We start from the raw sequence: 27,585 nt of genomic DNA, 5'->3' as shown, positions 1-27,585 counted from the left end.
GGTTGCAATACTGCCTTTATGTATTTTCCCTGACCCTCAATACAACTGACGTAACAGCCAATTTACCAAAGCAAAGCAAAAGTGAGACAGTGGAAGGAAACCTGTGTCACTCACAAGTTTTTATGATATATTATTTATACTCCCCACTGTGATGGCAACCGAACTCTAGGCTTCTCTTGGGATGGCTGACATTCAATGTACATTTGATAAAGTGCTTGTAACTTTTATGCTAATTTTTTCTACATCTTTTACTATAATATTTCTGGGATACTTCATATTAGAAAAAAATATTTGAATTATGATTCTTTCAAAGACATGGCATTTATGATAATGCTCTTATTTAGTGCTAAAAAATAGAGTATGGGATTTTCCCCCTAAACATGTGGGATTTTATATCAGTAGGAATTTTACATGCTCCTACCTTGTTTTGGATTAGAAACCTCAAGGGAAGAAATATTCGGCCATATCCTATTAAACTTTGGAGGATCTGCATGCACCAGGAAAAATCAGGGTATGTTACTTTCAGCTATAATGTCATTTGGTCTAAACAGAAAACTATATGGACAAAGACACAAACCACACATCTGCTTTTTAACTTGGTTGTGATGCACTTAACAAAACATACTCCCACACCAAACAAGAGCAAGCAATTGATGATTCCCAAAACATTGAATGGACATTAAATATATAGCCTGTTCCCTAACAAAGCTACATACATTAACTTGTGCAATAAAGTAGAGTGTTCTTACAAATAACCAAACAGGGACTTCAGCTTCAAATCGTTATATAAAGCTGGTGCCTGAAACTAGAAGATAACAGGAAAGAAATAACTTCTCACTTGAGGATTCCATTCTCTGCAATTTATATTTACAGATACGAGCTTGTTACATTAGTCTTCAGGAGAGATTCTTTAGGGTATGTTTTAAGTGTGAGCCATTATCTCTGCAAAGAAGTGGATTTATTTCCTATTTTTATTTATGCGATTTCTCAGAGAAAGAAAGAGAAAGATGACTGGTGGTTCTGGCTTAAGGAGAATAGTCCAAGGTGCTTCTGATCATATCTAAGGTTTGTATGTATGGGTGTATATATATTTTCTTTATTTTAATATATATTTTCATGATGTGTCTAGCTCAAAATATATTTCTAAAGTTATTGGTTCCAATCCAATTATAAGCATTGTTAATTTAAGAATTAATGGTATTTCTTTCTTAGATTCACCTGTATTAAAAAAAAATGACTCTGGAAAAGAAGAAGAGCCAGCTTTAGGACTGGGGGCTTTAAAGCTGTTTTTGCTAAGGTACATAGGCCATGACAATTAAAGCAGTCATTTCATGACTCAAATCTACCATTCACTGAGATTAACTCAAAACCATAACTCTAGTGTGGTCCTTTGGGACCACCCAAGTCCACAAGGAGAGTTCTTGCCTCTAAACTCCTATAGCATGCTACCTTATGTGCTCCTTATTTCTCACTGATAATGTGGATAGGCGTAAGTTTCAATATTGCTAGTTTACATTTTATGTCTATTTCTTGTCTCTGTAATTAGATTGGATCTCTTTGAGGAAGGGCAAAGCCTTCCAGAAGGCCTCAGAAAATATCTAATAACTGAGTAATTGATATCAAGTGGCTAGGCTACTGTAAACTGGTATTATCAGATTGCTTCCTCCATAATTAGATTATAGTGAATAACATTCTTGCAAGACATGGAACTTTCACTATGACTTTGGTTTTTTAACATTTGTTAGAAAAGCTGATCTACTGTTACTCTGTGTGTGTATGTGTGTGTGTATACACATAAAAGCAAAGGAAATCTTAATATTGATATTGCTGTATCCATCAAAATTTATGAATGAATAAAGAATGTAACAAGTTTCCACATCTGTATCCAGGTGTTACTAAATAAATAGATATTTGGTAACATGTAGGCAAAAGATTCAAGTTATTGACTGAATGTTAAGCCTACTTGAACTGCAATGATCATTTTTGAAAAACAAATGATTTCTAGAAATTGGTGTTTTTTTTAAGGTTTTTTGATGTGGACCATTTTTAAAGACTTTATTACATTTGTTACAATATTGCTTCCGTTTTACGTCTTGGTTTTTTGGCCCCAAGGCATGTGGGATCTTAGCTCCCCGACCAGGGATCAAACCTGCACACCCTGCATTGGAAAGTGAAGTCTTAACCACTAGACCACGAGGGAAGTCCCTAGAAATTGTTTATTTAGAAGAGATTTCAAACCACTGTTATAGTTTTATATAGAAAATATATTTATTTATATTATTAGCATCAAATTAAGAAAAATTTAGTTCTTTTAAATGGTTCCCTCCATCATTTTCCGTAAGAGAGGCAAATACAGGTCATATGTGGGGTGATGTTTGTAAACTTAATGTTAAGTATTCAGTGGCTTGATTTTCTTGATGAAATGAAAGTAATAATATAATTTATCATTTTGTTAATAAGCTTTGCCAAAAAACTTAAGTAAAGACAAAAATTTTATACTAAATAAAAGTTAGAAGTGAGCTTTGAAAATTAATTTTATAAATTAAGCTTTATTCCATATTCTAATGTAATAAATATTTTACGCCTATATTTTAGTATACTCTTTTATGATTTTTCCCTAGGATGCTAAGGTTCTGTTTTGAGGACATTCCTACATGTGTAAAAAATTAATGTAGGTCATTCTACTTTTGAATTGTTAACTACTTGACCTGTATGAAATTATCAAGATAGACACCTCAGTTACAATCTGATCCCTACCTGGCAGGTATTTTCTTCTGTATTGTGTACTTCTGATAGTTTTTTGGGGGATGGGAGAGTGTAGCTTTTTTGTTTGCTTGGGAATATAATTAGACATTTTTTTCCAAATGATTTTCATTATGTGGGATGCCTAACCTTCCTGACAACTTAAAACTCAGAGTCACCAGCAGTCATCACGTGGAAATCCTAATCTAATCTATACATATCTCTAGTGGGACAAAGTTTTATGCGTGATGTCTTTTTCTTGGGAGGAAAAATGTCCTGAAAAAAAAAATATTGAAATTTGTGGACCCTAAGCTTCTATAGCATGTTACTGTCTGTGCTTACATGTTTTAATATTTGGTCATCATGCAATTTTTAATTTAATATCACATTTTAATTTTTATTTTGTTTTATAATTGCAAGGCCAAGTAAGAAAACAACTTAAAATTAGCCAGTTACTGTCTGGCTACTCTTGTTACTCGAAGATCCTAGCACATATAAATATTCAGTCAAAGTTACTAACAAATGTTTAATTCCCAGAAGTAAATTAGGCACATTGGAGTGTATATTCGTTGTATAATTGGGACAAATTCTATGTTATCATATTCAATGCTAATAAAAGTCTTTGAGTAACATGAAGCCTCTGAGAACTTTTAGCCAGTGGCCGCTTATTTCGAGTAGTTAGACATTGCAAATACAAAAAAATATTATAATACATCAAAGGTATTGGTATTGCTTCTAGGTGAACTGTTGCAGAATTTATTAATTTCATTCTTTCATGAATTAACTAAGGAATATCTTTGGGTCATATGAAGGTCTCAGAGTGGTAGTATGTTGCAAGGCAAAGGGTCCCTGGAATCAGAAGATAAGGGATCTGGTCCCAGTTCTGTTGAGTAGCTGTCTGGCTATTAATTCCCTGGACTTCAATTTCTTTACCTGTAAGATAAAGGTGCTGGACTAAAAGATCTCCATGGTTTCTCTCAGCCATTAAATCCCAACACTCCAATGGTTCTTCAATGGCCTAGCAGTGTCACACTAATGTTCACAGAAGGATGAAGTCTGTTGGAATGAAGCACAGGCCCTTTGGAGAATCTAGGGGATTTAGGGGATTAAGAATCCCCTGTGTGGAGGGAAAATTATTGCTGCACATTGTAACTGTGGACCTTTGACTGTCATAGTGAAACCCAAACTGGAGTTAAGAAATTATTACTGAGGTAAGGGGAGGGATTATCATATGTGTCCAGTGGGACTGTAGATGGCCAATCCTTCAAGAATAGCCTTTTATGGAAATCCCTACTTCTCAAGGACCCTCGTCCCATACATCTGGGAAAATGGATTGAACTCATCTTGATGATCTCCAAAGACTTTGGCTTGAGGAATATGGAGACCAAGACTACATACTCAACCACTGCCCCCTTTAAAAAGAAACAAAATATCTGAAATGCCCATCTTATGCTGTTACTCTATTGTCATTGCTAAAATTTCAAATTACATCTATGGGAAGCCTAGGAAATATCTATTTAGGGGAATATTATTTAAGATATGGTGCATGTAAATAGAGCTTGGACTGGATTCAAATCCCAGTTTTACCACTTGGACAAGCTCCTTAACTTATCCGTGTCTAAGCTTTCCTATATGTAAAACGGGATAATGACACTACCTACTGGTTGTTGTCAAGGCTGAATGAATGAGTCAATATTTGCTTGTCATGGTAGTGAGCATTTAAGAAATGTCAGTTCTTATTCTTTTTTTACTGAAGTATAGTTGATTTACAATGTTGTGTTAGCTCTTATTATTCTATTTGTGGTTGCTGTTGTAATAAAAATATTATTGTAGTATAAACAGTTCTTACTGAATTGAAGTAGAGGTAATAACGTGCTCCCCCTATTTTGTGAAATCTTAATTGTTCCCAAAGCAAGTGATTTGGATATGTAAAAATCTCACTTAAGACACAAATTACTTTAGGGAATAATCTGGTTCTAGGGCCTACATTGATTAATACTATTGTCCAGAAAGCAACAGGAATTATTTTGGAATACCGTGGAAAAGATTTGATTTTTAACACAACGATAAAATGTTAATTTTCAAGTTTCTTTCAGTTTAGAAGCACATCAATTTAGACTATGAATCAGATATATATATCTTGCCTGAATTTTTTTTTTTTTCCCATTAAGGAGAGACTCAGAAAACTGTTATGCGACAATTTGGTTGTGGCACTTGAAACTCCTTTTCATGAATCAGAAAAACTGAGATTCTAGTTATAAAAATTAGACTCTGGTAGAAAGTTTTTCGTCTCCGTGCCCCAAGGAAAACTGTGCACTGTAAGTTGGAGACAACTAGGTTAGAATTGCTAAACTTGATCATCTATTGCTGACACCATAGTGAATCAAGCTGAAAGGAAGCTTGAAGCAGAAGGCTAAAAACACTTTATTTATATCAGGAAAGCTTCAGAGTTAGGGTTTTAGAATACTGTCTTCTATCACACATTCACTCCCTTAGCATGAATCATAGGCAGCTTTCAACTCATTTTGTGGATACCCTTTAAAACCAAAGTAAGTTGTGACTATGCTTTCCCATGTTTTTTCTTTTTTTCTAGAATAGTCTACTTTATAGTGTTTCATACATTAGTCATTTAATTAAATGAGAAAGGTGGATGAATTCTAAAGGGTCCTAGTTTGGAAATTGGACATTGAGCTAGAATCCTGCCTTGGCCACCAGATGACTTAGAAGATTCAATGAAGCCTTAGTTGCCTTGTCTGTAAAATGATGATGTTGGATGAGTGCTCTTTAAGTTTCATAAAAACACTAATTTTTACATAAGTTTTTGGTTCTAAAATACAGTGGGAAACAGGGTGCCACCGTGGATATGAAAAGCCACTGCTGAGAGGATGTTAATGAGCCTTCATTAAACATCCTTCTTCCAGGCGTGTATGACAAAAACGTCAGGAAGAGACAAAGTCACAAGGTCCCTTTGGATCTGTAGAGTTATTGCTCTTGTTCCTCAGGGAGTTTGGAAACCACATTAGTGATGTCTACAAAGGAATCTATAGAAAACCCTAAAGTTCTTCGGAAGAAACCCCTAGGGCCTTGGAGGTAATCTTACCATCTTTACAGTGAGCTGCCTACTCTCAGAAATACAGCATCATTAGACTGCTGGGGAAGATACATTTTAATGTAATAGTGGTAAGGCTGCCCTTGAGATGGCACACAGAATGTTTTTTGCTATGAGTGACTACGTCAATAAAGTAAACATTTGGATTTTTACAGTCATAGAATATGTACAAGCATGTTTCACAATTTGCATAGCTAATTTCACGAACTGTCACATGTTCTATAATATATGTAACATCTTTACATTTCCCCTCTCCCTCAGCTTATTGAGGATGTTTATCATTGATGGTGGTAGAGGAAGGGCACATTTTAATGTAGCTTCTGTTGACCACACAGTGAGATAACAGAAAATGAACTTCTGTTTTTCTCCAGGACACTAAAGTTCCCTGCACAGAAATGGGTCAATTCAGGGATCAACAGGTCTAAGGTGCAATGTATTCGATTGGAAAGAGTCTGAAGTAGGAGTTAATAAATCTAGAATTTTTCTTTCTAACCTCTTCCACCTGGTATAATGCTATGAGCACAGCTTTTGGAGTCAAACAGGCCTTCCTGGCCATATTACATTTGGTAAGTTACTCAGACACTCTGAACCTCCGATTCACCATTTGTAAAATGGAATTCTGTAGACATGTGGGGACATTTCCCTCCAGTTCCCAGGAAGTGGAGCAGTTAGCTGGCCAGCTCTCTATTGATATTCTAAGAAGTCTTCGGTGATACCCCACTCTTAGTTCACAGTTACATGTTGGAAGGTTCATCATAGGACCTTTCAGAGATCTTGGCAAATCTTTGTTTAAGCTAGGAATTTCCAGATGCCCGCACACAGAGATAACAGCAAAGGTACAGATACCAGCTCACACTTAAAAAGTGGCTTGACATTCTAAAGTCACCTGGGAAAAGGTTAATACATGAAAAAAGTCAACATTGCTCAAGGTGGGCAATTGTTGTTTGCTAAAGATTGCTAAACCTCTTGGATTTTTTTTTTTTTTTTAAGGTAGGGGAGACTTCCCCCTTCTTCATTGGAATATTTAATTTATTCTTCAGGATTAAAGAAGCAGCTATGTCCTAATGTTCATTCAATTTTTGGATAACCACAAAGGTTTCATGAATGTGAAATGCTAGTTACACAAATATGAAATGGATCTGTGATGAGAATACTGGGTACATGATATAACAAAGTCCCAAAGGCATCTCACCTGGGACCTTAGCTTTCCTTCTAGAACATCAGCAAACAGTTCAAAATTAATGTAGCACACCATGCAATTTGCCATATAGCTACACTAGCCTGATAATTTTTTTCTTCATTATATAAAACCTAATTAGCTAAAGGGCGATTCAAATGAAACTTTTATTTGGGGATTTAGAAGTATTAAAGCAAAGGGAGAAAAACAAACACTGAAGCTCTCTGGATAGAATGAACAAGATTACTAATAACCCTTGAGTGGGGAAATGATTAACCTTGTTATTTTCCTCACGATCCAGGTTTCTACAGTAAATCAGTTCTGAACAAAAATATTTGGATGCTGTATGGAAAACAACTTTTACAAGGTCTCCAACTGGCATCAAATGTTTTCAAGTATGAAAACATCTCTGAGCTTTCTCAACAGGCTGATGAATCCCTGCAGGTAGCACTTCTCTTGTTTAATAGTCCTGCCAATTAAATCAAATTAGAGATGAATTTTTAACTCTGTGATGAAGGCAATGCTCATTATAAGAGAAAGCAGGAAAATGGAATATTTCCCTTAAATGGACTGTTGTTTCAAATTGAATAAATTGAAGAGGAGGGGACAGCCAAACGCCTCCATCAATTTCTACACTTTATAAACCATGATGTCAATCATTTGAAGGTAATTTAAGGAAACAATGTACACTTGGGTTCACAAAATGTCTACATATGTCTTTTCTTTTGTTGCTATTCTAAGAAATGGTTTTGTTTATTTAAAAATTCCAAGTATTTTTTTTTTTTTTTTTTTTTTTTTTTTTTTTTATGCGTTACGCGGGCCTCTCACTGTTGTGGCCTCTCCCGTTGCGGAGGACAGGCTCCGGACGCGCAGGCTCAGCGGCCATGGCTCACGGGCCCAGCCGCTCCGCGGCACGTGGGATCTTCCCGGACCGGGGCACGAACCCGTGTCCCCTGCATCGGCAGGCGGACTCTCAACCACTGCGCCACCAGGGAAGCCCTCCAAGTATTTTTAAATGGTGTTTCCTGACGTGAATTTTCAGCGGATTATCTGCCTTTAACCTCTGACTTGGTTACCTTTAACCTCTGTTATTTACTTTTTAAGTGATAATCACTCACACAAAGCTATTTGCACATTAGGCCAACCCTTGTTCTAATTATGTTTTTTTTTAAAATAATATACTGTTTAACATAATTAGTGAAATCACTTGCCTTTCAAGGCTAAGGATCTGATAATATATGTTCGAACATAATGATTAGTTTATCACTTTAACAAAAACACCCACAGCAAACCAAATATTAATTTGGATCATCAGCATCAACAAATATTCACTTGGATAAAATTGTGAATGCTTACTTATAAGTGCATGATACATTTTACATAAAAAGTGAAACCTGAACGAATTACTACTACATCAGGTAAAGGAAAAACAGAGCTCATAAGGCTCAAATGGCTACAGATCTATTTTGGGATTCATTAATTGCTGACATTATCATCAATATTTTTTCAGCCGTGGCCAAAGCACATCAAAATGACTGAGTTTTAAATCAAGTACTTTTGTGATGATTGGGAAACCTATTTCCTAATAGATAGACAACAGCAGGTACAAATGACCTTAATGGGAAATTTGTTTCAAAAACATTTTTAGTGGATGATCGGAAAGGATGACCATTCTGTCTATGCATTTGAACCTTAATACAGGTGTTGACAGTTTGAAATCTGTACTGAAATCTAATAGGCCTCTAAAATCTTCAGTCACTGTGTATATAGCATACGTATATGAACTTATGGTTACATACATCAATAATTTATGTTGATAATATGCATCATTCATTTTCCTTGAGATGCTCTCTGATGATGGGAATCTCATGGGTGTTACATCTATTATAATGGCATCTTTCTATGTACTTGGAATTATGTTCATTGATTCCTTCCTTGGGATAAAGGGAAAAGCCCTGGCAAACACCCAAAATTAGTTAAAAATCCAAGCAGCTCTCCCTTCTCTGGCTTTACCTTGGAAACCCCATTTCTGTGCCCTCTAGAACAGGCAGTGAGTCATCTATGCATGAATTCTTGCCCTTTGGAGAGCAAAGAAATCCATCCACCAGTGCACACAGCGAGCACCTTATGAGTCCTCAAAGAAGGAATGTGTAAATGACATTAAAGCAGCCTAGAAGATACAATCATGTTTGATGGTTTTATGGTAAATCTCTTGACCTTAAAGCCAGGCAATAAGCAAGCTAGTCGTGTGTGATGTTGGGTGACCCCTGGAAGCGCTTATATCCTGTTTGCCTGAGAACTCTGAGGAAACACCCATTGCACTCCAAGCAGAACAGCCAGAGGCATCATGAAGGCGGGGTACAAGCTATCACTTTATTTGTTAGAGGGTTTTAGTTAGGTATTAAGGAGTTAAATTTTCCTAGTTTCCTGATAATAAAGGTTAATACATTTTCCAAAGGCACAACAAAGCATCCTTTCAGGTCACCATTGATTTCAAAATAAAACAAAGCAAAACTGGAATTTCCCGATTCAGTGTGTAAAAGGTCAACATCTGCTGATGCTCAGAGATGGGGCATGTGGTGGAGGCGGCTGAATGAGATGTTGGGTGAGCAGTACAGTCAGAAATTCCATGCAACATACGATTGACACTCCAAACAGAAACACACCCTAACACCAAAGAACTACTTTCCATCCATCCATTTCTGAAACTTTTGACAGGTCAGATCACCATAGCAGCCTCAATTATCTGTCGCAGCTTGCTTCCATTTGGTTCCCTTTTGCTCCAAAATGTATGCGCAAATGCAATTGTCAAGGCCTGAAAGGAGCACGATGTGGCATATTTATACAGTTAGGCAAACGCCAAGGGAGATACTACAGCAGAAAAATTAGACTATTAGATCTGAAGGTTTTCATTTGCAAGTTTGTAGCACCGATGCCATTTCAACAAGATCACGAGGAGGGAGCTGCAGCATTAGTCTGGTATCTAAATGAATGTGAACACCACTCCTATTTCTATTTACAAAACGGCTGATTTTCATGGCATTTAACACGTCTAGTTCTTAACAAACCCACGTGCGGGCCTATTCTCAAGCGTAAGCAAACTAGGTTGACTTATAAATTGGGAGACCTGACTGCATTTATAAGAAGCGGGAAGTTGTTTTATCCAAATTAGGAGTGTATTGCTTTTTAGATGGATGTTGGGTATTGGAATGCTCCAATCACTGCTGTTTACACTGATATCACCCTGTGTGGCCCAGCACCTATGACGAAGACTGAGGGGTGAAACCCCAGTGAAAATGCTTCTTTTCACTTACAGTGCATAATCTTGGTTTCTTCGGTACTTTATTTCAAATCAGTTATTCAGTAGCTGTCCAAAGGTTTTAGCCATCAGAGGGAAAGGGAACAATATTTAAAAATATGTGAGATTCGGCTCTGAAAAGTTATGGGGCATTTCCTCAGTGAGTATTTCAGGCTTGGTGTTTGGTGTCGTTGTTTTAAATGTAAAGAGGGAGCTACGGCCTGGTTCTCCATGACAGCTGGTAGAATTCTCTTTGCAATGGTGCTAGAGAAATGTTCCACAGAATGTTGAAGAGAGATTTCTCTTTTCAATTGCTGATATTTCTACTAAGATATTTCTTGCAGGAATTTCTAGTATCCTTACTCTTAAATTTTGCATGTATTTTTTCATACCCCTTCTCTATCAAACTTGAAACTAAGTAGTCAGGAAAACACGGATAATTGTATTTTAGGAGGGAGAAATGGACATACTGATTATTTTTTTCCTTCATTCCTCCAGTAAGAATAATGATCACAAACCTACCTCTTTCAGGCCTTCACAAAGGCTAAAGTTTAATGCACTAATAAAATTCCTGCTCCCTGGTTGCATGGTGATTTCTTTCGGTTCTAATGAATAAGCCTAAAACATTCATTCTCTGCTTTTCTAAATTACGGTAGAAATTCATATTCAGTCCTAGGGAGAGAGTTCAAGTTGTTTGTTGGTTACCAGGTATGGGTAAATAGGACTGTTTATATTTTTGCTAAATGAGTTATGGTTATGTAACTAATTGCACCTCTGTAAAGGTAGCCTTCATTGATCAACAGTAGTCAGGCAAGAGGTGGCACTGCCATATCCCCAGAGGAGTTATACACAGATAACTATTTTATCTGTGCGCTCACCATGTCTGTGCAGAGAACAAACACAGCAATTCAATTCACAAAGGAAATACTCTCTTAGGTCAGAAATGGACACTGGGAAAATAGATCTGAGGATCTGAACAACAAAGCAAAGCTGGCCTAGAATTGGATTGGTGATTTTTTTTTACTTACTGCCAATACTGGAAATACTGGGGATACCTGGAGAGAAAGAGAACAATAAAGAAAAGCTGTTAGACATTTATTAGTATGTGACATCTTTAACATAATATAAAAATCTCGGAAACATAAACACTTGATAACATTCAGGTCATAAGAAAAATAGCACAAAAACCCCCCCAAATATATATCCATCCATCGAGACCATTTTGCTTTCTTCTACAACTCCTTGAACTCATCAGAGTTGGGAAATTAATGTTCAACTTTAGCAGCTTGTTCAAGACAGCTTCGTGATATCAAACATTTTGTGCTTACTTATAAGGTTAATGAAAATTTTTATGTGGTTCAAAACAGATATTAAGCTAGGCTTGTGTTCTGGGCACAAAGACCAAGTATGCATTATATGGGCCTGTGCAAATATATCCACATATGCAATAGATCTCTTTAAATGTGCTGATATGCATGTGTTAGGTGTTGAAAGTCATTTGCCATTTTATCTGATTAACTACATATAACCATCATTTTTAGTCTTCTTTTGCTTGTCAGATATTTGGATTAAATTCTGTAATAGAAATTAAATTGAGCAGAATGATTCAACAGTACATTAGGTCGTTCGATTTGGGCTTCGTCGATTTTTCAGCTTCTACTTTAATTGCCAAGCTGTGCTGAGGTGGTAGAACTATTTCAGAATGTGACTGAACTTGGTATAAACGTGGACATGAATTTAGTCTGTATCTGGATGAAAACCCCTAGCCAAGAGCAGGGGCATGAGAGCCAGGCTGTCTCAGTTTGAAGCTTTGCTCTTATACTCATTGACTGTGTGACCCTGGGGCCAGTGGCTTACGCTCTCTGTGGCTCAGTTCTCCACCTCTTAGAGTTGTTGCAAGGATTACATATATATATATATATATATATATATATATATATATATATATATATCTGTAGATGTGTGTGTGTGTGTATATATATATATATATATATAATTAAAGTACTCAAAGCATTGCTTGGCAGGTAGTATGTGCTATAACCAACCATCTTTGCTGTGATTACTATTATTGATATAGTTGGGTCATCAAGCAAGCAACACCATGATAGATACTACTAATTAGAAGTCAGAGATTTGTAACATTTCCACTAAATTCAGGTAGTGGTGTGGGTGAGAGCATGAGATGCAAATAAGACAGAACTGAGTAAGAGTCATGCTTTGCAACTGACTAGCTGGGTGATTTCAGGCAAGTTCCCAGACTCTCTGAAAGCCTGTTTCCTCATCTGAAAGGGGCTAATAATATCTACTGCACAGGGCTGCTGTGAGAATTGAATGAGATAATCCATAAAAATGTCTGACACATGGTACACAGTCAATAAATGATAGCTGTTAATGAGCTGTTCGGACTTGTTCTCCACATCGTGAAGTGTGCTAACAGGTGGTAAATGTAGGAATCATTAAATTTCTATTTTAGTATTTAATCTTTGAACAACTGCCCTCTGCTTATTTTAACTCATCATTGCATCTTGCTCAGAGATTTCTAGCTTTGTATTCTTTAAAACCAAGAGTTATTTTCCTACTTCTTAGTAAGGAGGGGAGAAGGAGAAATTAAAGCTTACCAAGATGTTTTAAAAAAGCCTAGAAGGGATGAACTCTTATTTTCAGTTATTAGATACATTCAAAGTCTCTTGATTTTAAATGCACAGAACTTATGATGCTTCAGCTTAATTACTGATCGCTGACCAACCCAAACTGGAAAGCTAAATTTTCATTTCCATGTTTTAACTTTGTCTGAACTGAATTTCAAGCTGGATGCGATTTCTGCAAAGGACTGCTGGATTCCTAACCCGACATTTCAGTAGACTATCTTTGCCACAGTGTGACACTGACTTGGTACTGAATCTTTATTTTTTTCCTTTGCGAATCCACTTTTGAGTGAGGTATGATGGCAGCAACATAATTTTAGTATCAGTTGCAGAAGCTCCAAATTTCCCCATGATTGAAAATCCTGCTCCACGACAAGGAACTGCTATGCCTTCGTAATCAGTCAAAGAGAATGGAAGTTGGGATGGCAGGAAGAGACTTTTCATGTGTTTTCAAACTTGCATGGAGTTAGAGGGCCGTGCATAATGCAAGGCGGAGTTCTCAGGATGTTCGGCCAGACACAGTGGAGAGCAAACCTGTAAGACTGTTGGATGCAGTACTTGCTGCAGTTGAATACTTTAGAAAGATGCAGAAATGTTTACATGCCTTTGGGGAGGCCAGTGCTGGGAGAAATGTTCATTGCAGCTATACAAACCTTGCCAAGCAAGACCATATGAGATCCTATTTTCCTCATTAAGATGTTTTCTGTTAACTAACATTTGGATGTTTAAAATTCAGGCTCTTTCTCATTTTGTGGTTTAAAATTTTGTGAGGTGCTACCAGGTGAGTCACTTTCTATTCCATTGTTGTAAAATGGGAATTGCTTAGAAAAGATTTTTAAACTGCTCACTGGAATAAAGATTTTTGAAGTTGAAAATACCTGAGCACCAAGGGATGTCCAATAGTATACCGTCAAATGTTATTTTTTTCCCTAATGTTTCTTATTGTAATGTTCAAACACCTTGCTTTTGGTTCTCTACAAACAACTAAAGAATTTAATAAACCAGTTATATGCATTGAAAAGGCTACGAGTAAGTCGTGAGAAATCTTTCAAATGCTTAAGAAACTAACACAGGAAGGCTACAATTCATTTCATGAAAGGTGGGTTTCTCTGGGGTCTGTAAGTGCTGAATCAATGAATGCAACTCCATCTTACAACAGTGATGGTTGCCCATAAGCCACAGGAATGATAGTCAGATTACATTCAGGAAAATTGTCTAGACATGTGTTGGCAGTTTTTTTAACCATTCCCTGTGAAGTGACAACTATTACGTAAAGAATATTTTTAACTTTAAAATTGAGCTCAGAATTTATTTCTGAGCTCAATTAATTATTTCTTCCCTTCCTTCTTCACCTCCCTGATGTGAATTAGCCAGTGTCCTTTGTGATGGCACACCTCTTTGTGCAGGTCTCTGTGAGCAACTTATCAACTTATCTTTATGATTGTGTGTTTGCCTGAGACCTCTGAGGGGACGAGCGTCATGTCTGTATCTCTGTTGTCTGCTCAGGACAATGCCTGGTACAGAGGAGTTGCTCAATGTACATTTGAGCAAAAATTTATCGCCTGTTTCTGATAGAAGGTTTCTATCAGAGTGAAAATACCACTTTTGGTCATAGTACGGTCTTGTCCCCTATAAAATGTTCCACTGAGACATTTCTCAGAGTTCAGTATTAATAAATATTTTTGTTCTCTTTGGAAATTTCCTCCATTCTAATAGCAAGAGTTATACAATGTGTAGATATGCCCTTCACCACTTTGTCTTCCAGGAAACTCAGAGGTCAGCTTGATGCTCAACTGGGTAAACTGATTTAATGTTTGGCTTATTTTTTTTCTATTCTTTTTTTCTCACACTTTCCTTTTATATTCCTATTTGTATGCTCTTATTTTTATTTGTCTTTTACCCTAAGCTATCCAGGGGGAACACAGATTTTGTGGGACCTAAAGCAAACACAAATCTAGGAGCTTTTTTGGGGAATACTAACTTTAAAGTATAAAATCAGACATGAAATTAGATTTGTTTTTTAATTTAGAAGGAGTCTAATGAGGGGCCCTGTAGTTTAAGCTTCATTGGCTTAAATCTATCTCTGAAACAACCTCAAAAATCTTTGGGAAAGATAGATGATAAGTAGATAGGAAGGAAAGAAAAAAAGGAAGGCACCAGATAAGTTGATTCAGAAAGAGTGACCAAAAATGGAGAGCTGAAAGGGAGTTAAGAAATAATCTCACTCAGCACTTTAATTTTACAGAAGAGGAAATCGAAGGCACAATGAGAAGTAAGGTCCTCGTCCAAATTGACCCCTTTATAGTCAACACTAGAGCAGGTAATTATCCCCATCTACTGAGACACTGCTCAACTGATGCTGAGGAAATGAAACACAGGTAAGAATGAGCTTTAAGGGAAGGTTCTGCAATATGTGGTATATGAGTTTAGGACTTCTGCTTCTTCTAGAATAGATATGCTCCTTCAGTCAGAGATACACATACATGTTGAGTAAGCCAAAGGGCCAAAGAATGTGGAAGTGCTAATCTTGTAGGTACTTACAGTTCTTCCCTCCTCACGCAGCCCTCCCCAATCTCATATTTATTTATTTATATTTTTTAAGGAATTCTACTGCAGTTGGGGGACGAGACCCTAGTAGACTTATATAGTTTGTTATTTTCTCCTTCCTCCCCTCCCCCTCCCTCTTCTTCTTTCTCCCCTCCCCCTCCTCTTCTTCTCCTTCTCCGTCTCCTTCTTCTTCCAACTTTACTAACCCTCCCACCAAGTATGTGGCTAAAGGGGACATAGTTAAGCTTAAGGAAGACAACCTGATGGAGACCTCAAAAATAAACACTCTGATTTTTCAAAGCAGATTAATGCAGTGCTAAAAGTCATAACTCCTTTTGAGAATCAATGGGAAGTTCAACAGCTTCTCAACAAGAGGGAGGCAGAAGAGACGAGGATTCAGCATGCTTTAAACTGAGAGAAAATATTACCATTGTTGTGTTAGGTGGTTTGAAAAAAGCCTATCAAGTAGGTGACTAGATTTTCTTCTAGCCACGCTGCAGCCACTGGGAGCTCTACCTCCAAAAAGCCCAGCTGAAAAAGAAGTAGGTGATGAGTAAGAAAACATTCTGCAGCCTCATTTGTATTCTAGAGGAACTACTTCCAACATCCTTTCAACCCGGCTCCCTGGTCCAAACTGTTGTGGATAGGAGGTACGGTGAGTTGTCTCCCAGGAACTTGAAAGTGAAGGAAATAAAATTGCCTTCACAGAATTGTACTGTTAAATCAACACATAAATGATCCAATCAGAGTTAGCTAAGTCATCTTAGAACAACAGAAGGGCTCTGGGGCCTGAGTGTCTATGACAAATTTGACAGAGGTGACATTAATCTATTGATAACTTAGGGTATTAACATACCTGAAGATTGGAAGAAAAGCTAGTCAGAAGGTAAAAGCCTGCAAAGAAGAGCATCTTCAGGCATGTGGTGGCAGTACTGGCCTAGCACTGTCTCAGGAAGAGGGAGGGGTAACCTGTAAACTTTCAGGCCTTCAGTGTTCTGTTGGCATTAGGGAGGTTGACCCTGGGGTAGGATGGATGGGTCCGATGTTTCAGCCTGATGTTATTAGCATTTGAATCATTAAAATGTTTGAATTTAATTCCCATGCTCACCAAGCAACCTTCTGATTAGTATCTGGCTCTACGAGGAGACTTAATTACAGGGGAGAGAATGCACTGATCATAAGGACTTAAATATTATTATTATTATTATTATTATTTCATATTGTGGATGAATAATCCTGCATTTGGGCACAATTTATCTCCCCATACAGTTGTTGTCTCCAAAGAGAGAATTTGCTCTTTAGACTGGGATGGGTCCACATGCTAGATTTCAGTGCAATTATTATGATAATAACAGCTAACTTCATTGTGTGCTTACTATGCGCCTACCACCGTTCTGAGTATCTTACATGTGTTAATTCATTTAATTTTTGAGACAACCCTATGATGTCGATACTCAGGTTTATTTTACCGACGGGGAAAAACTCAAACACAAAGAGCTTGCCCAAGATCATTGCAGTCAGTTGGGAAGGAGACTGAGATTTGAATCCAGAGGTCCAGGATCCAGAGCTTGGGCCTCTAACAGCTACTCTATATTATTGGTCAATTTATTATATCCTTATCTTATCTTATCTCTAATCCTTATCTCTAATCCTCGAAAACAAAACTAAAACAAAAAAACCCTCTGAAGACACAAAGTTTTTTTCCCAAAATTTAGCTGCAGCATGACATAATGTGATCTGAACTAATTTGGTGACAAAACCTGACTGGAAGGGGTATGAGGTCTTCTCCTTTATCTCACTCAGTGAAAATAATCATAGGTTTGCTACAGAAATATGTTTGATTAAGTGGTACTACCTGATATTCTGCTGTGGGTATTGATGTAACATAATGTATGTACACTGTATTACCTTTTAAAATTAAAAAAATTTGAATTCCAAATCAGATCTGGTCCCATAAGCATCAAATAAGTGACTGTGGACTAGTGGTTGTACATGAATAACTTGGGAGGTATCCTGGCTCTATATATTGGCCCTACAGCCTCTTAGAGGTAGGTCCTCTCTTATTGTGCTGACAGAATCAGGGTATTGAGCCTGAAAAGCTGGTAGTCAGAGCCCAACAATGGTCAAGTCACTGAGGCCATGAATGTCACTTAGGGAGGCCTATACACACCAGCCAGACAATATGTCATCTCTAGATGGCTGGATGGGTCGTGAGCACCCACGAAAAATAAGTGATTCTCTTTCCTATTGTATTTCCTCCAAATCTCAGCTGGTCTCTTCCTATGCAAGACTGAAGGCCCTTGTGTTAGAACTGCTGAACTGTGAAGGCCACATATTCCACATGGGAAGATCGATGGGAGGTCAATGCATCCACAAGCACATTTCAAGACTGTATAGGTTTACTTGTTTATTCACCAAATGATTAATTCCACAAACATTTATGAAGGCCAAGAATAAAATATGGTCCCATTCTTAAATTGCTAACATTTTAGGTCCTGAAGTCAGAATGACCTGAGTTTAAGTCTTGCTCTATCATGTATTCGCTGTGGGATCTTGGGGCAACCTTTATGTGCCTATGTTCCTTTACCTGTAAAATGGGGATAAAAATAGTACACACCCCATGGGGACATTGTAAGGATTTAATGCAAGAAAGCACATAAAGCACTTCACAAAATATAAAAGGCTATGGTAAGCTTAATAAATATTAGCTCTCATTATTATCACTATCATGGTAATTTTTTTTTATCATGGTAATTTTGATTATATCAACCAATCGTAAGTGCACATACATTACCAAGAATCTATCTTCATATATATACATACATTATCAAGAAAAGAGCAGCTGATTTTGCATAGGACAGTCTAGGTAGGCTGCATCGAGGAGTTCACATTGAGGAATAGTCTTGAAAAATGAGCAGAATTTCAATAGAGAGTGAAGAAAAAGGTGATTTGGGGAAAAGAAATGAATTCAGTATCTTGCAATGTTGACTTTGAGATTTTCATAGACAGCTGAAAAAAATGGCCTGGGTTCATTAGAAAGATTCAGGCTGTAATTTGTTTATTAGCATTAAACCAATAGTAATAAGATCTAAAACCACAAGATTAGAGAGGAGTATCAAGGAAGAAAACTGTACACTGAGAATGAAAATTTAAAGCAAGGTAGAAGGGGAGTCTTTGAAGGCAAAGAAATAACAAACAGCAATCTAGGAAGAAAAGTGGGAGAGAGCAGGTTTAGAGAAGACCGATTTGTTCAAACAGGTGTCAGATGGAGTCCACACCCAGTGGAGGACAGAGGAAGTCACTGAACTTTAACCTGAGAAGCCATATAGTGAGATGTACAGTCTTTGGGCTCAAGACACACCTGGGTTCAAACCTTCCTTCTCATTCTGACTAGGTAGCTAAACCTTAAACAAGACACTTTTCCTTAGTAGTCATCAGATTCCACCTCTATAACGTGAAAATAGTAGCATCTACATTATAAAATTGTTGTGAGTTAAAAATGAACTAATGCGTGTAAAGCACTTAGGAAATTGTCTGGATAATGACATACACATGTACGCCGGGGAAAATATAAATTGGTCAATGCAAATTTGATACCAGAGAAAATAATAGAACAATCATTAAATTACTTTCCATCGCTCAGAGGAGACCTAGATATTGTGTAACAATTCAAGTCGGATTTCTGAACAAATAATGTCAATGTCAGACCAATTTAATTTTCTTTCTTGGAAGAATATTAGACTGTGTAGGTAAGAGGGAAGTAAAAGATTCAATACAGCTGAACTAGCTGGGCTTTTCTCCATGACATTTCTATCAGAAAGCTGAGGAAATTATTTACAGCAGCATGTTCCCAAGAGTGTTTTATAGAAGGTTTTTTTTTTTTTTTTTTTTTTTTTTTTTTTGGGTTACGCGGGCCTCTCACTGCTGTGGCCCCTCCCGTTGCGGAGGACAGGCTCCGGACGCGCAGGCCCAGCGGCCATGGCTCACGGGCCCAGCCGCTCCGCGGCATGTGGGATCCTCCCAGACCGGGGCACGAACCCGTGTCCCCTGCATCGGCAGGCAGACTCTCAACCACTGCGCCACCAGGGAAGCCCCTATAGAAGGTTTTTAAGTGTTCCATGAACAATAAAGTGTGGGAAACACATGATAAAATAGATTACTTATTTTAGGGTTCTCAAATGTTTTTAATAAGGTAATGTGAATATCTAAGAGTCAGTATAATGTATAGCATTTTCCAAACTTATTTGGCCATGGAATTCTTGTAAGGGTCATAGGACACAGTTTGGCAAGCAGAGGTATAGACAATATTATATTATCTTTTTTGGAATTACTATTCCTAAAGGTTAATTAAGTTTTCAGCATCTATAAGTAGGGATCAGAATTTCAAGAGGGATCAGAATTTTATTTATGAGCTAGACAAGGGGAATCAAGAGAATCATGATTAAGCATGAAGTTGGACAGAATTTCTATCTACTTGGAAAACAGAAATGAAATTCAAAGGACATTCAAAATAGAATTCTGTCAAAATAGAATGAGGATCAATAGGGAGAAGAAGAAAGATGTCTTATAGATAAAACATAAGCTTTGTAGAAAAATAAGAAATATATTGATACACATATATATGGCTTTAAAGAACCAAGAAAACACACTGAGTCTTCAGTAAAAAGCACAATGAATAAAAATATCATCACAAGAGTTATTACTTCTGCTTCTGCCCAGTCTATTATAATGAAAGGCATAGGGAAATGTGGTGTGTCTCACAGATTGGGGTGGCCGTGTTTTAGAGGGCTGGGGCTCTGTTTTCTTCTCTCCTGGCTCTATATGCTCCATACAAGAGTGGCCTTGGAGCTGCTCCAGAATTTAGGACTTCCAAGCCATAGTATTCCCAGCAAGGTCCCAGTTTAAGGACCTTTTGAGTGATGGGCTGAATGGTTTTCAAGGGAGATCTTAAAATTTCCTGATGTAATGAAGCCTTCCTAGTTTTTATGCTAAGAGTAGGCAGGAACTGATCTTCTTATTCAAAAATCCTGGCTGCTTGAAGTTCTGCTAAATCCAGAGATTATCCAATATGAGTGTTATTTCTAGGCTACTGAAGAGTTGGTGTTGAGGGATCAGAGATTGTAGCCACTCCTTGTTACTTCTTAGGTTTTGCATTCCTGTATTAGGATACAGCATATCCTGAGTGTCCCTATTAATATCTGACTTGTAATGTACCAACTCGAGTCATGTATGTGTGGGCACGTGCACACGTGAGTGTGTGCATGTACGCATGTGTGTAAGAAAAAGCCAAAATGACAGGAGAATCATAACAGTGCTAGAAGTCCTGAGTTTGGCTTAAATTTCCACACTAAAAATTCAGAGGACTTCCAGGGCAAACAATAGGTAAGAGAGTTGAAAATCTTATCATATGAGAAATGGAACAGATGATGTTAACCTGGACAAGAAAGAAAACTGGGGTTGATATAGAGTTTTAAGACTTAAAAAGAAAAAGTGGTTGGAAATTAGGAGACACTCAATATTGATGTTAAGAAATAAGTTTTATGACAATTAAAACTGTCCAATAATTGACAAGTCTGCCTTATGAAAAAAAGCCTAAAAATAAAATTATTTTTGAACACTTATTTTGTGGTAGGTGTTATGCTAAACACATCACATGCATTTGCTTATTCACTTCTCTCAAAATCCTTATGAGGTAAGAACTGTTATTATCCTCACAATACAGATGGGAAGCCAAGTGTTAGAGAGGTTAATATTGATACTTTACTTTTTCAAGGTCACTGAGCTAGTGAATGGACAAACAGGTATTTGATTCTGGAACCTGTGTACTAAACCACTTAATTGCCTACTTCCATCCTTGGACATTTGCAAGCAGTCTGATGTGGCAGAGATTTCTTTAAAGGGGTTCTTTCCATTGCAAGACTGGACCATTGCAGGTTATCTTAAAATCTTCAATCTAGCTTCGGCCATATTGAGGATTGAAACGTTGAATTCAACCTCCTTGGCCATTGTGTCCATCTGTCACCTTCATATTTTAACAGAAATGGGGAAAAGTCTAGAGAAGGCCAAGAAAAACTAAGGGATGGATAGACAATAGAATCCACATGGACAATTGAAAGAGGTTGCATTATATTAGGGCTATGTAAGCCATTTCCATGGAGAATATAACAAGAAATCCATTCCAGTGAAATAGCTTGGCCGACACAAGTGAAAATGTCTTGAAATAAGCAAGACTTTGAAGTACAGTTATAGGTAGAAAAAAATGGTGCCGTATTAGAATAGAAGCCAATGCCTTCAACAGCAGTCTCTCCCAGCTGCCTTTCTAGTAGCCCTGACAAGTTGGCCTGCCCTGAGGATGAGCCAGAATGCCACCAAGTGTTTGTAAACATTGTTCTCTTCCATCCTGTCCCACTAAAGGAGCAGCAGACATCAAAAATGAAATCTGAGTCATTTTCGTTCGAGGAAACCTTTAAACTAAATCTGACAACTGTGGTGATAGGAATTCTAGCTAGTCACAGGGTATGGCAACAAATAACCTCATGAGATTCCTCCTGAATTCACGAGTCTATGGCTCTCAACAATTGAGGAAAGCCCATGGAGTCTCTGTTAATAAAACCGCCTTGAAAAAAAATCATTTCTGCTCAACAGAATTTTATGTATTAATTTTAGGAGCTAGGCTGTCAGTTTTTTCTTTAACACAGAAAGAAATGGAATACCTTCACAAAGGGGGATTTTTTTTTTTTAGCCTTTGACAGATTTTTTTTCCTGCTTCAGAGAAATTTTAACATAATTTCATGCCCCCATTCTTTATGGCCTGTTACTCGGTCCATTACTTTTACATTTAACTTGATAAGGTCCTGGTTCCTGGCTATTAGTTTCTGAGGTTTGGTTTCTCACAGCTGCTGCTTTGAAGTGCCTGATAACATTCTTAGCCTTGCATGGCGCTGGTGGCTCTTCAAGGTCTCATTCCCCCCCCTACTCACTGTCCTGCTGTTTCTGTTACTTCTCACTTGAATGGGTGACCTCACCCTTCTCTACTTTTTTTTTTTTTTTTGCTGTACGCGGGCCTCTCACTGTTGTGGCCTCTCCCATTGCGAAGCACAGGCTCCGGATGCGCAGGCTCAGCGGCCATGGCTCACGGGCCCAGCCGCTCCGTGGCATGTGGGATCCTCCCGGACCGGGGCACGAACCCGTGTCCCCTGCATCGGCAGGCGGACTCCCAACCACTGCGCCACCAGGGAAGCCCCTTCTCTACTTTTAAGAGAGGTCAAACCTTGGGCTTTTGTGAGTGGCTAATTGGTCCATGCATGGAATTGGGCAATTTATCCTGGAAGTAATTATTTGTCTCCTTGAGAGTGTCAGAACTTGTTTTCCTAGGGATGTTCAGGGATTTCAGAGGGGCACCCACATGAATGATAACGGGGCATCTCTCACGCTTCCTGTGAACACAGATAATGCCTGTGCTCTTTTCACATGCACACAAACATCCCTTTTCTTACTGTGGTCCCTACAGGCCTACAGTCACACTGTTTATCGAAAGGCAGCCTCTCCTAACAGGATACACGCCAGGCATGACATCAACTGCTGGCATTTGGAAAAAGCCCACCATTTCACTGAGCAAAGTCAGGCTGTAGCTAAATTTGGAGAGGGAAACATCTTCTAGACAAAGCCTCTCTTAGGTTACCCAGTATGGGAAAAGGGATTGTAAACACTTAGAGAATTTCTGGAAGTAGTTTATGGTGAAAATTAAGTCAGAGTTGGGAGTTTTGAATGCCTTTGTTATTTTAATAGGAAATTAATTTGGGGAAGCAAAAAAAGCAGCTCCTGTTTCATCCACTTAGAAAAAATTTCTCCTGTGGTTTCTATCATTTCCCAACACACTGATGTGAATGTTGGAAGACTGAATTTAACAGATGATCCAAGTGCTAAAATGTGCTTACAAGCGGCAAAATAGGGATGAAAGCTTTAGCTGCATTTTGAAGAGGAATGCGACTCCTGGTAAGAGGAGTGAAAGCACAATTGCAAGTGAAATTGAGAGGAACTCGCAGCTCATCGTGCACAAAATATGGTATTACCGAGCAAAAGTTACTCACAGGTATTTGCAGTGCCTTTGGGGATGGGGAGATACGAGCCTGGACTCCAAGGTCGGCCCTGATAATTCTTCTTGCATTTCCCACAGTCTGGACCTGTAGTGTTGTGCTCACATTCACAGGTCAATTTGCTGTTGTCATACACACACACAGTGGCATGGAGATTACATTTGCACCTAGGCAGAGGAGAGACAAGAGTTCATTAAGTCCAGTTGTCTTGGTGATCACTGAGGCTTTATCCATCTGTCTTCTACGATTGCGGCTTTCACAGCCCATAGTGCTTGAGGGCTCCCTAAAGACTTAGTAAAATGTAGATTTGCAGGCCTGACCCTCCGAATCTTTTAAACAAGTGTCCTTGGGGGTAGGGGTGGGGGAGGGATTATGATACAGCCTGACCTCATCCCACACTTTGAGGAATCTTAATACAAGTCAGTTAGGTGGGGTCTGATGCTCACCTAAGTAAACTGTGCTCTGAAATCAGGGGTTTCCCAACAGATATCCAAAATATTGCCACTAGTGAGAGGCTTTTCTGTGCTATTATCAAATCTACAATACATCTGGCTTTGAAGAACAATGTCATCTTCTGTTTTTCCTTAAACCAGAAGGACTACTCTTATTTGTTTAAAAAGAAATATAACCATTGAGATAATTTGCTATTCAGGTTTATTTTATAGACCCCAAGCGGTTATAAACAGATGTTCTCATTCTGGGCTCTGAAATGACATTCCTCAGGCAGAAGAGTTTTTCCACGAAGGCCTCTAAGTAACCTGAATAATCCTCAGATTTCCTACTCACATAAAATAATCACAAAGGTTCTCTCATAAATGGGTCAAAGGACTCAGGAAAAAAGACGCTTCGAATACTAGAAAATGAAAACCTATGTGTGGCAGGGGTTTGAGGTCATTAGCCAAGGCCTTCCCTTTGGTGCCTGTGAATAATGCTATAATATATGAGAGGCAACAATGGAATATGCAATTTCTACAAAAATACATTCCCATATCCAAAGTCTCTGACTATAAAACTATAAAGGCCAACTTGATATCTGTTGAGGTAGCAGGTTATAACTTATAAGATACAAAGTACGAGCCACATCCTCTGGAGAAATAAAGCCTAGGTCAACAGAATGTCCATGACCAGAGGGCAGAACAGTGTACGTGGGAAGAGATGTGTCCACACAAAGGAAAGGACCTGATACCCAGACCTGGGGGTAAAGGGCCAAGATCTGTCAGGGTCAGAACCCGAAAGTGTGTGTGTGTGTGTGTGTGTGTGTGTGCACGCGCATGTGTGTGTGTGCATTTTTAAACTAGTCTGGCCCTTTCTAGGAACTAGGACAAAAATATAGAAAGTCAAGTTTCATAAAAACGAAGAAATATTATAGTGCTTTACATTTGCTTTCTTTTTTGGCAGATGTCATGAATTGGGAAAAGTAACAATACACTTTCTTAGGTAGGAAAATAAGATTCTTTAACAACTGCTGTTGATCTCTATAATGTGTGTACAGTAACATCCAAATTTCTTTCTTGTGCACTAATGGTCTGTTTGGAACACTGACCCATACTTACGGCAAGGAAACAAAGGAATGGCTAAGACTATTCCTGAGGGCTGCTGGGCTCTCTTCTAACTAAAAGGTGTAGCCCCTAAAGCAATAGCCACCCACTCAAACCTTCCTGGGTAAGACCAAGCCTCAGCTTCTTCAGGGGTCGACTACACTTCATAGTACTTATAACTACACTCTGCTCTCTGTATAGTTGTAAATTATAATAAGCTGAAAGGCTACCATTTAAACAATACCCATTCAACATCAACACATAAACAGAGTCTTTAACATTCATACAATCTTTTAAAAAGAGAAAAAATTCAGTTAAGTAAAACAGACAGTGTTTAATTATGAGCTAGGTCTTGTAAAAATCTCCTACATGCAGGGAGTTACTTGCGTTAAGCTGCTTATTAAAGAATCTTTCTCCTTCCTTCATTAGCACCTTTATTTATGGGTGTGTTTATAAATATGGAAGATGTTAGAAACTTAAGTGATAGAAGCACCAGCTTATACTGATTTAGTACCCTATCTGGTGTTTAAAAATTCCAAATGAGGAAATGAACAATGTGACCCCAAAGAATATGCTGGTTTCATGTGTGAAGACCAAGAATGCAAGTAGTAATTGTAAATTGGATTATATACCTTGTAGCTATTAATACTTTCATACTGGTAGTCAGTCTCTGAGTTGTAGGCAATTTCTATTCTAAAGACTTTATATTTGCTGAGAAAATATTTTTTGAATAACAAAAGGAAGTGAAAGAAGAATAGATGAATATTTAGTCTTATTTTTCCCATATTTCTTTCAATTAATGGTTCATTTTCACCTGTCCAAAGATTTTTAATCATTCAAGCCTCAACTCAATTCATTACTCTTTCCTGATATCTATCGTACCTACTGTAGACACCCTATCTCTCTACGCTTCCGATTCCCTTAAAAGCTTCTGTGTGTTTGGTTTGGTTGGTTGTTACTTAAGGCTCTTTCTGCTTTTAGAATTTTTACTCATTGCATCTCTCTCATCTTAAGGAAGAAAAATATCTACTTTGTACCCTAGTCTTCTTTTCTTGCTACCACTTTAACACTTTCCTTCCCCTTCTTGAGTTTTCTACACTTGCCATCTCCTTTTTCTCATCTCCCACACACTCACTGTTTCCAACTAACCACAACCTCTCTTGCCAAGACCACCCATGACCTCTTGGTGAAAATGTAATGGATTTCCTTCCTTGCTTTATCTATCTCCTTAGGGGATTTGACTCTGTGGGACCACTCCACTTCCCCTGACACACTCTCCCCACTGGATTCTCAAGGTCATTTTCAGAACCCTCTTCTGTTGTTCTCTTCATGTGCTGTTCTTTGGGGTCTGGATCAGCATAGTCAGATTAAGTGACTCTCCTTGGGCGCTCTTATCCAGGTTGTTCCTTCAATTTCCTCTGTGGTCCTCAACTACTTTTGAGTTATAGGCAATCTAAAGCAAATTTGCATCATTTTTTTCCCCTAGAAAAAAGTAAAAACATGCAAAATAAACTCAAACAATGGGAAATATTTTAGGAGATTCAGATTCTCTGTTACCCATAGGAATCCACAGAACTCTCTCCTTCCATTATCACTAGGTGAAGATCACCTGCTCAACATGTGGATAAGTCCTGGTGCTGTAACGTCCATCACGGATCTCTCTCCTGAACATGTCAAATCCAGCATATCCCAAACTGAATTATTTGGCTTCCCTCCCCCACCTACTCATCCTTCTGTGTTTTCTTTCTCAGTACATGGCATCACCTTCTAGTCAGCTGGTCAAGAATGACCACTCCCACTCCCTTTCCTATCACATCTAATTTGTCTTTACTCAGTCTCTCACCCAGTTCTGAAATTCCTCCTCCTCGATAACTCTCAAATACATACAGTTCTAGCCATTGCCACATCCCTGTGGACAGCATCATCATCTTTGATCTGGCTTATTACAATGGCTTCTATAGAGACCTTTCTGCCTCCTCTCATGCTCTTCTTTAGCCCAATCTCATCACAATAGCCAAAACGATCATTTACACAAAAATACCTGGGTCACCTTGGCTCAGAACCATTGACAAATTTCCCTTTATTCTCAGAATAGAGTCCAAGCTCTCTAACATGGCCTACAAGTCCCTTTGAAATCGATCTCTTGTTCTTTCCCCATTATTATTTGCACCACTACCAATTCTACAATTAGTTCTTGAAACTTTGCCTTTGCGTAATCTTTTAAGCTGTTCCTTATGCCTAGAACATAACTCTACCTCTTTTACCTGCATAATTTTTACCATTCAGATGTCAACTTGGAAATCTCAGTGTCTGGCTCCTAGGTGACATTCAAAAACCATCTGCTGATTAACTATCTGAATCCTTCTCTGACCCACCAGAATGCCTTTCCTAGCTCCTCTGACATGAGGTAAGGCCAGCCACAGGATGAAGTCC

At 38.1% G+C, this 27,585-nt stretch overlaps 1 protein-coding gene across 8 annotated transcripts in view; it reads right to left on the bottom strand.

Moving 5' to 3' along the window:
- Positions 1-27,585, bottom strand: part of NTNG1 (netrin G1) — a 352,858-nt gene that overhangs the window by 75,107 nt on the left and 250,166 nt on the right. For 5 of the 8 annotated variants that reach the window (XM_032638685.1, XM_032638687.1, XM_032638691.1 and 2 more), the window contains exons 4-5: positions 23,609-23,781; positions 11,355-11,381 (exon numbers count right to left, since the gene is read on the bottom strand). In XM_032638685.1, the coding sequence (XP_032494576.1) occupies positions 11,355-11,381; positions 23,609-23,781 (200 nt within the window). Of the gene's footprint in view, positions 1-421; positions 488-11,354; positions 11,382-23,608; positions 23,782-27,585 lie in introns of all 8 variants that reach the window. The other 3 variants (XM_032638688.1, XM_032638690.1, XM_032638689.1) reach the window with 1 other exon arrangement.

Source organism: Phocoena sinus, chromosome 1 (genome assembly GCF_008692025.1).
Source record: "Phocoena sinus isolate mPhoSin1 chromosome 1, mPhoSin1.pri, whole genome shotgun sequence".
Taxonomy (NCBI): domain Eukaryota; kingdom Metazoa; phylum Chordata; class Mammalia; order Artiodactyla; family Phocoenidae; genus Phocoena; species Phocoena sinus.
Note: the sequence above shows the minus strand (reverse complement) of the source record. Positions and strands in the feature narration are given on the sequence as shown.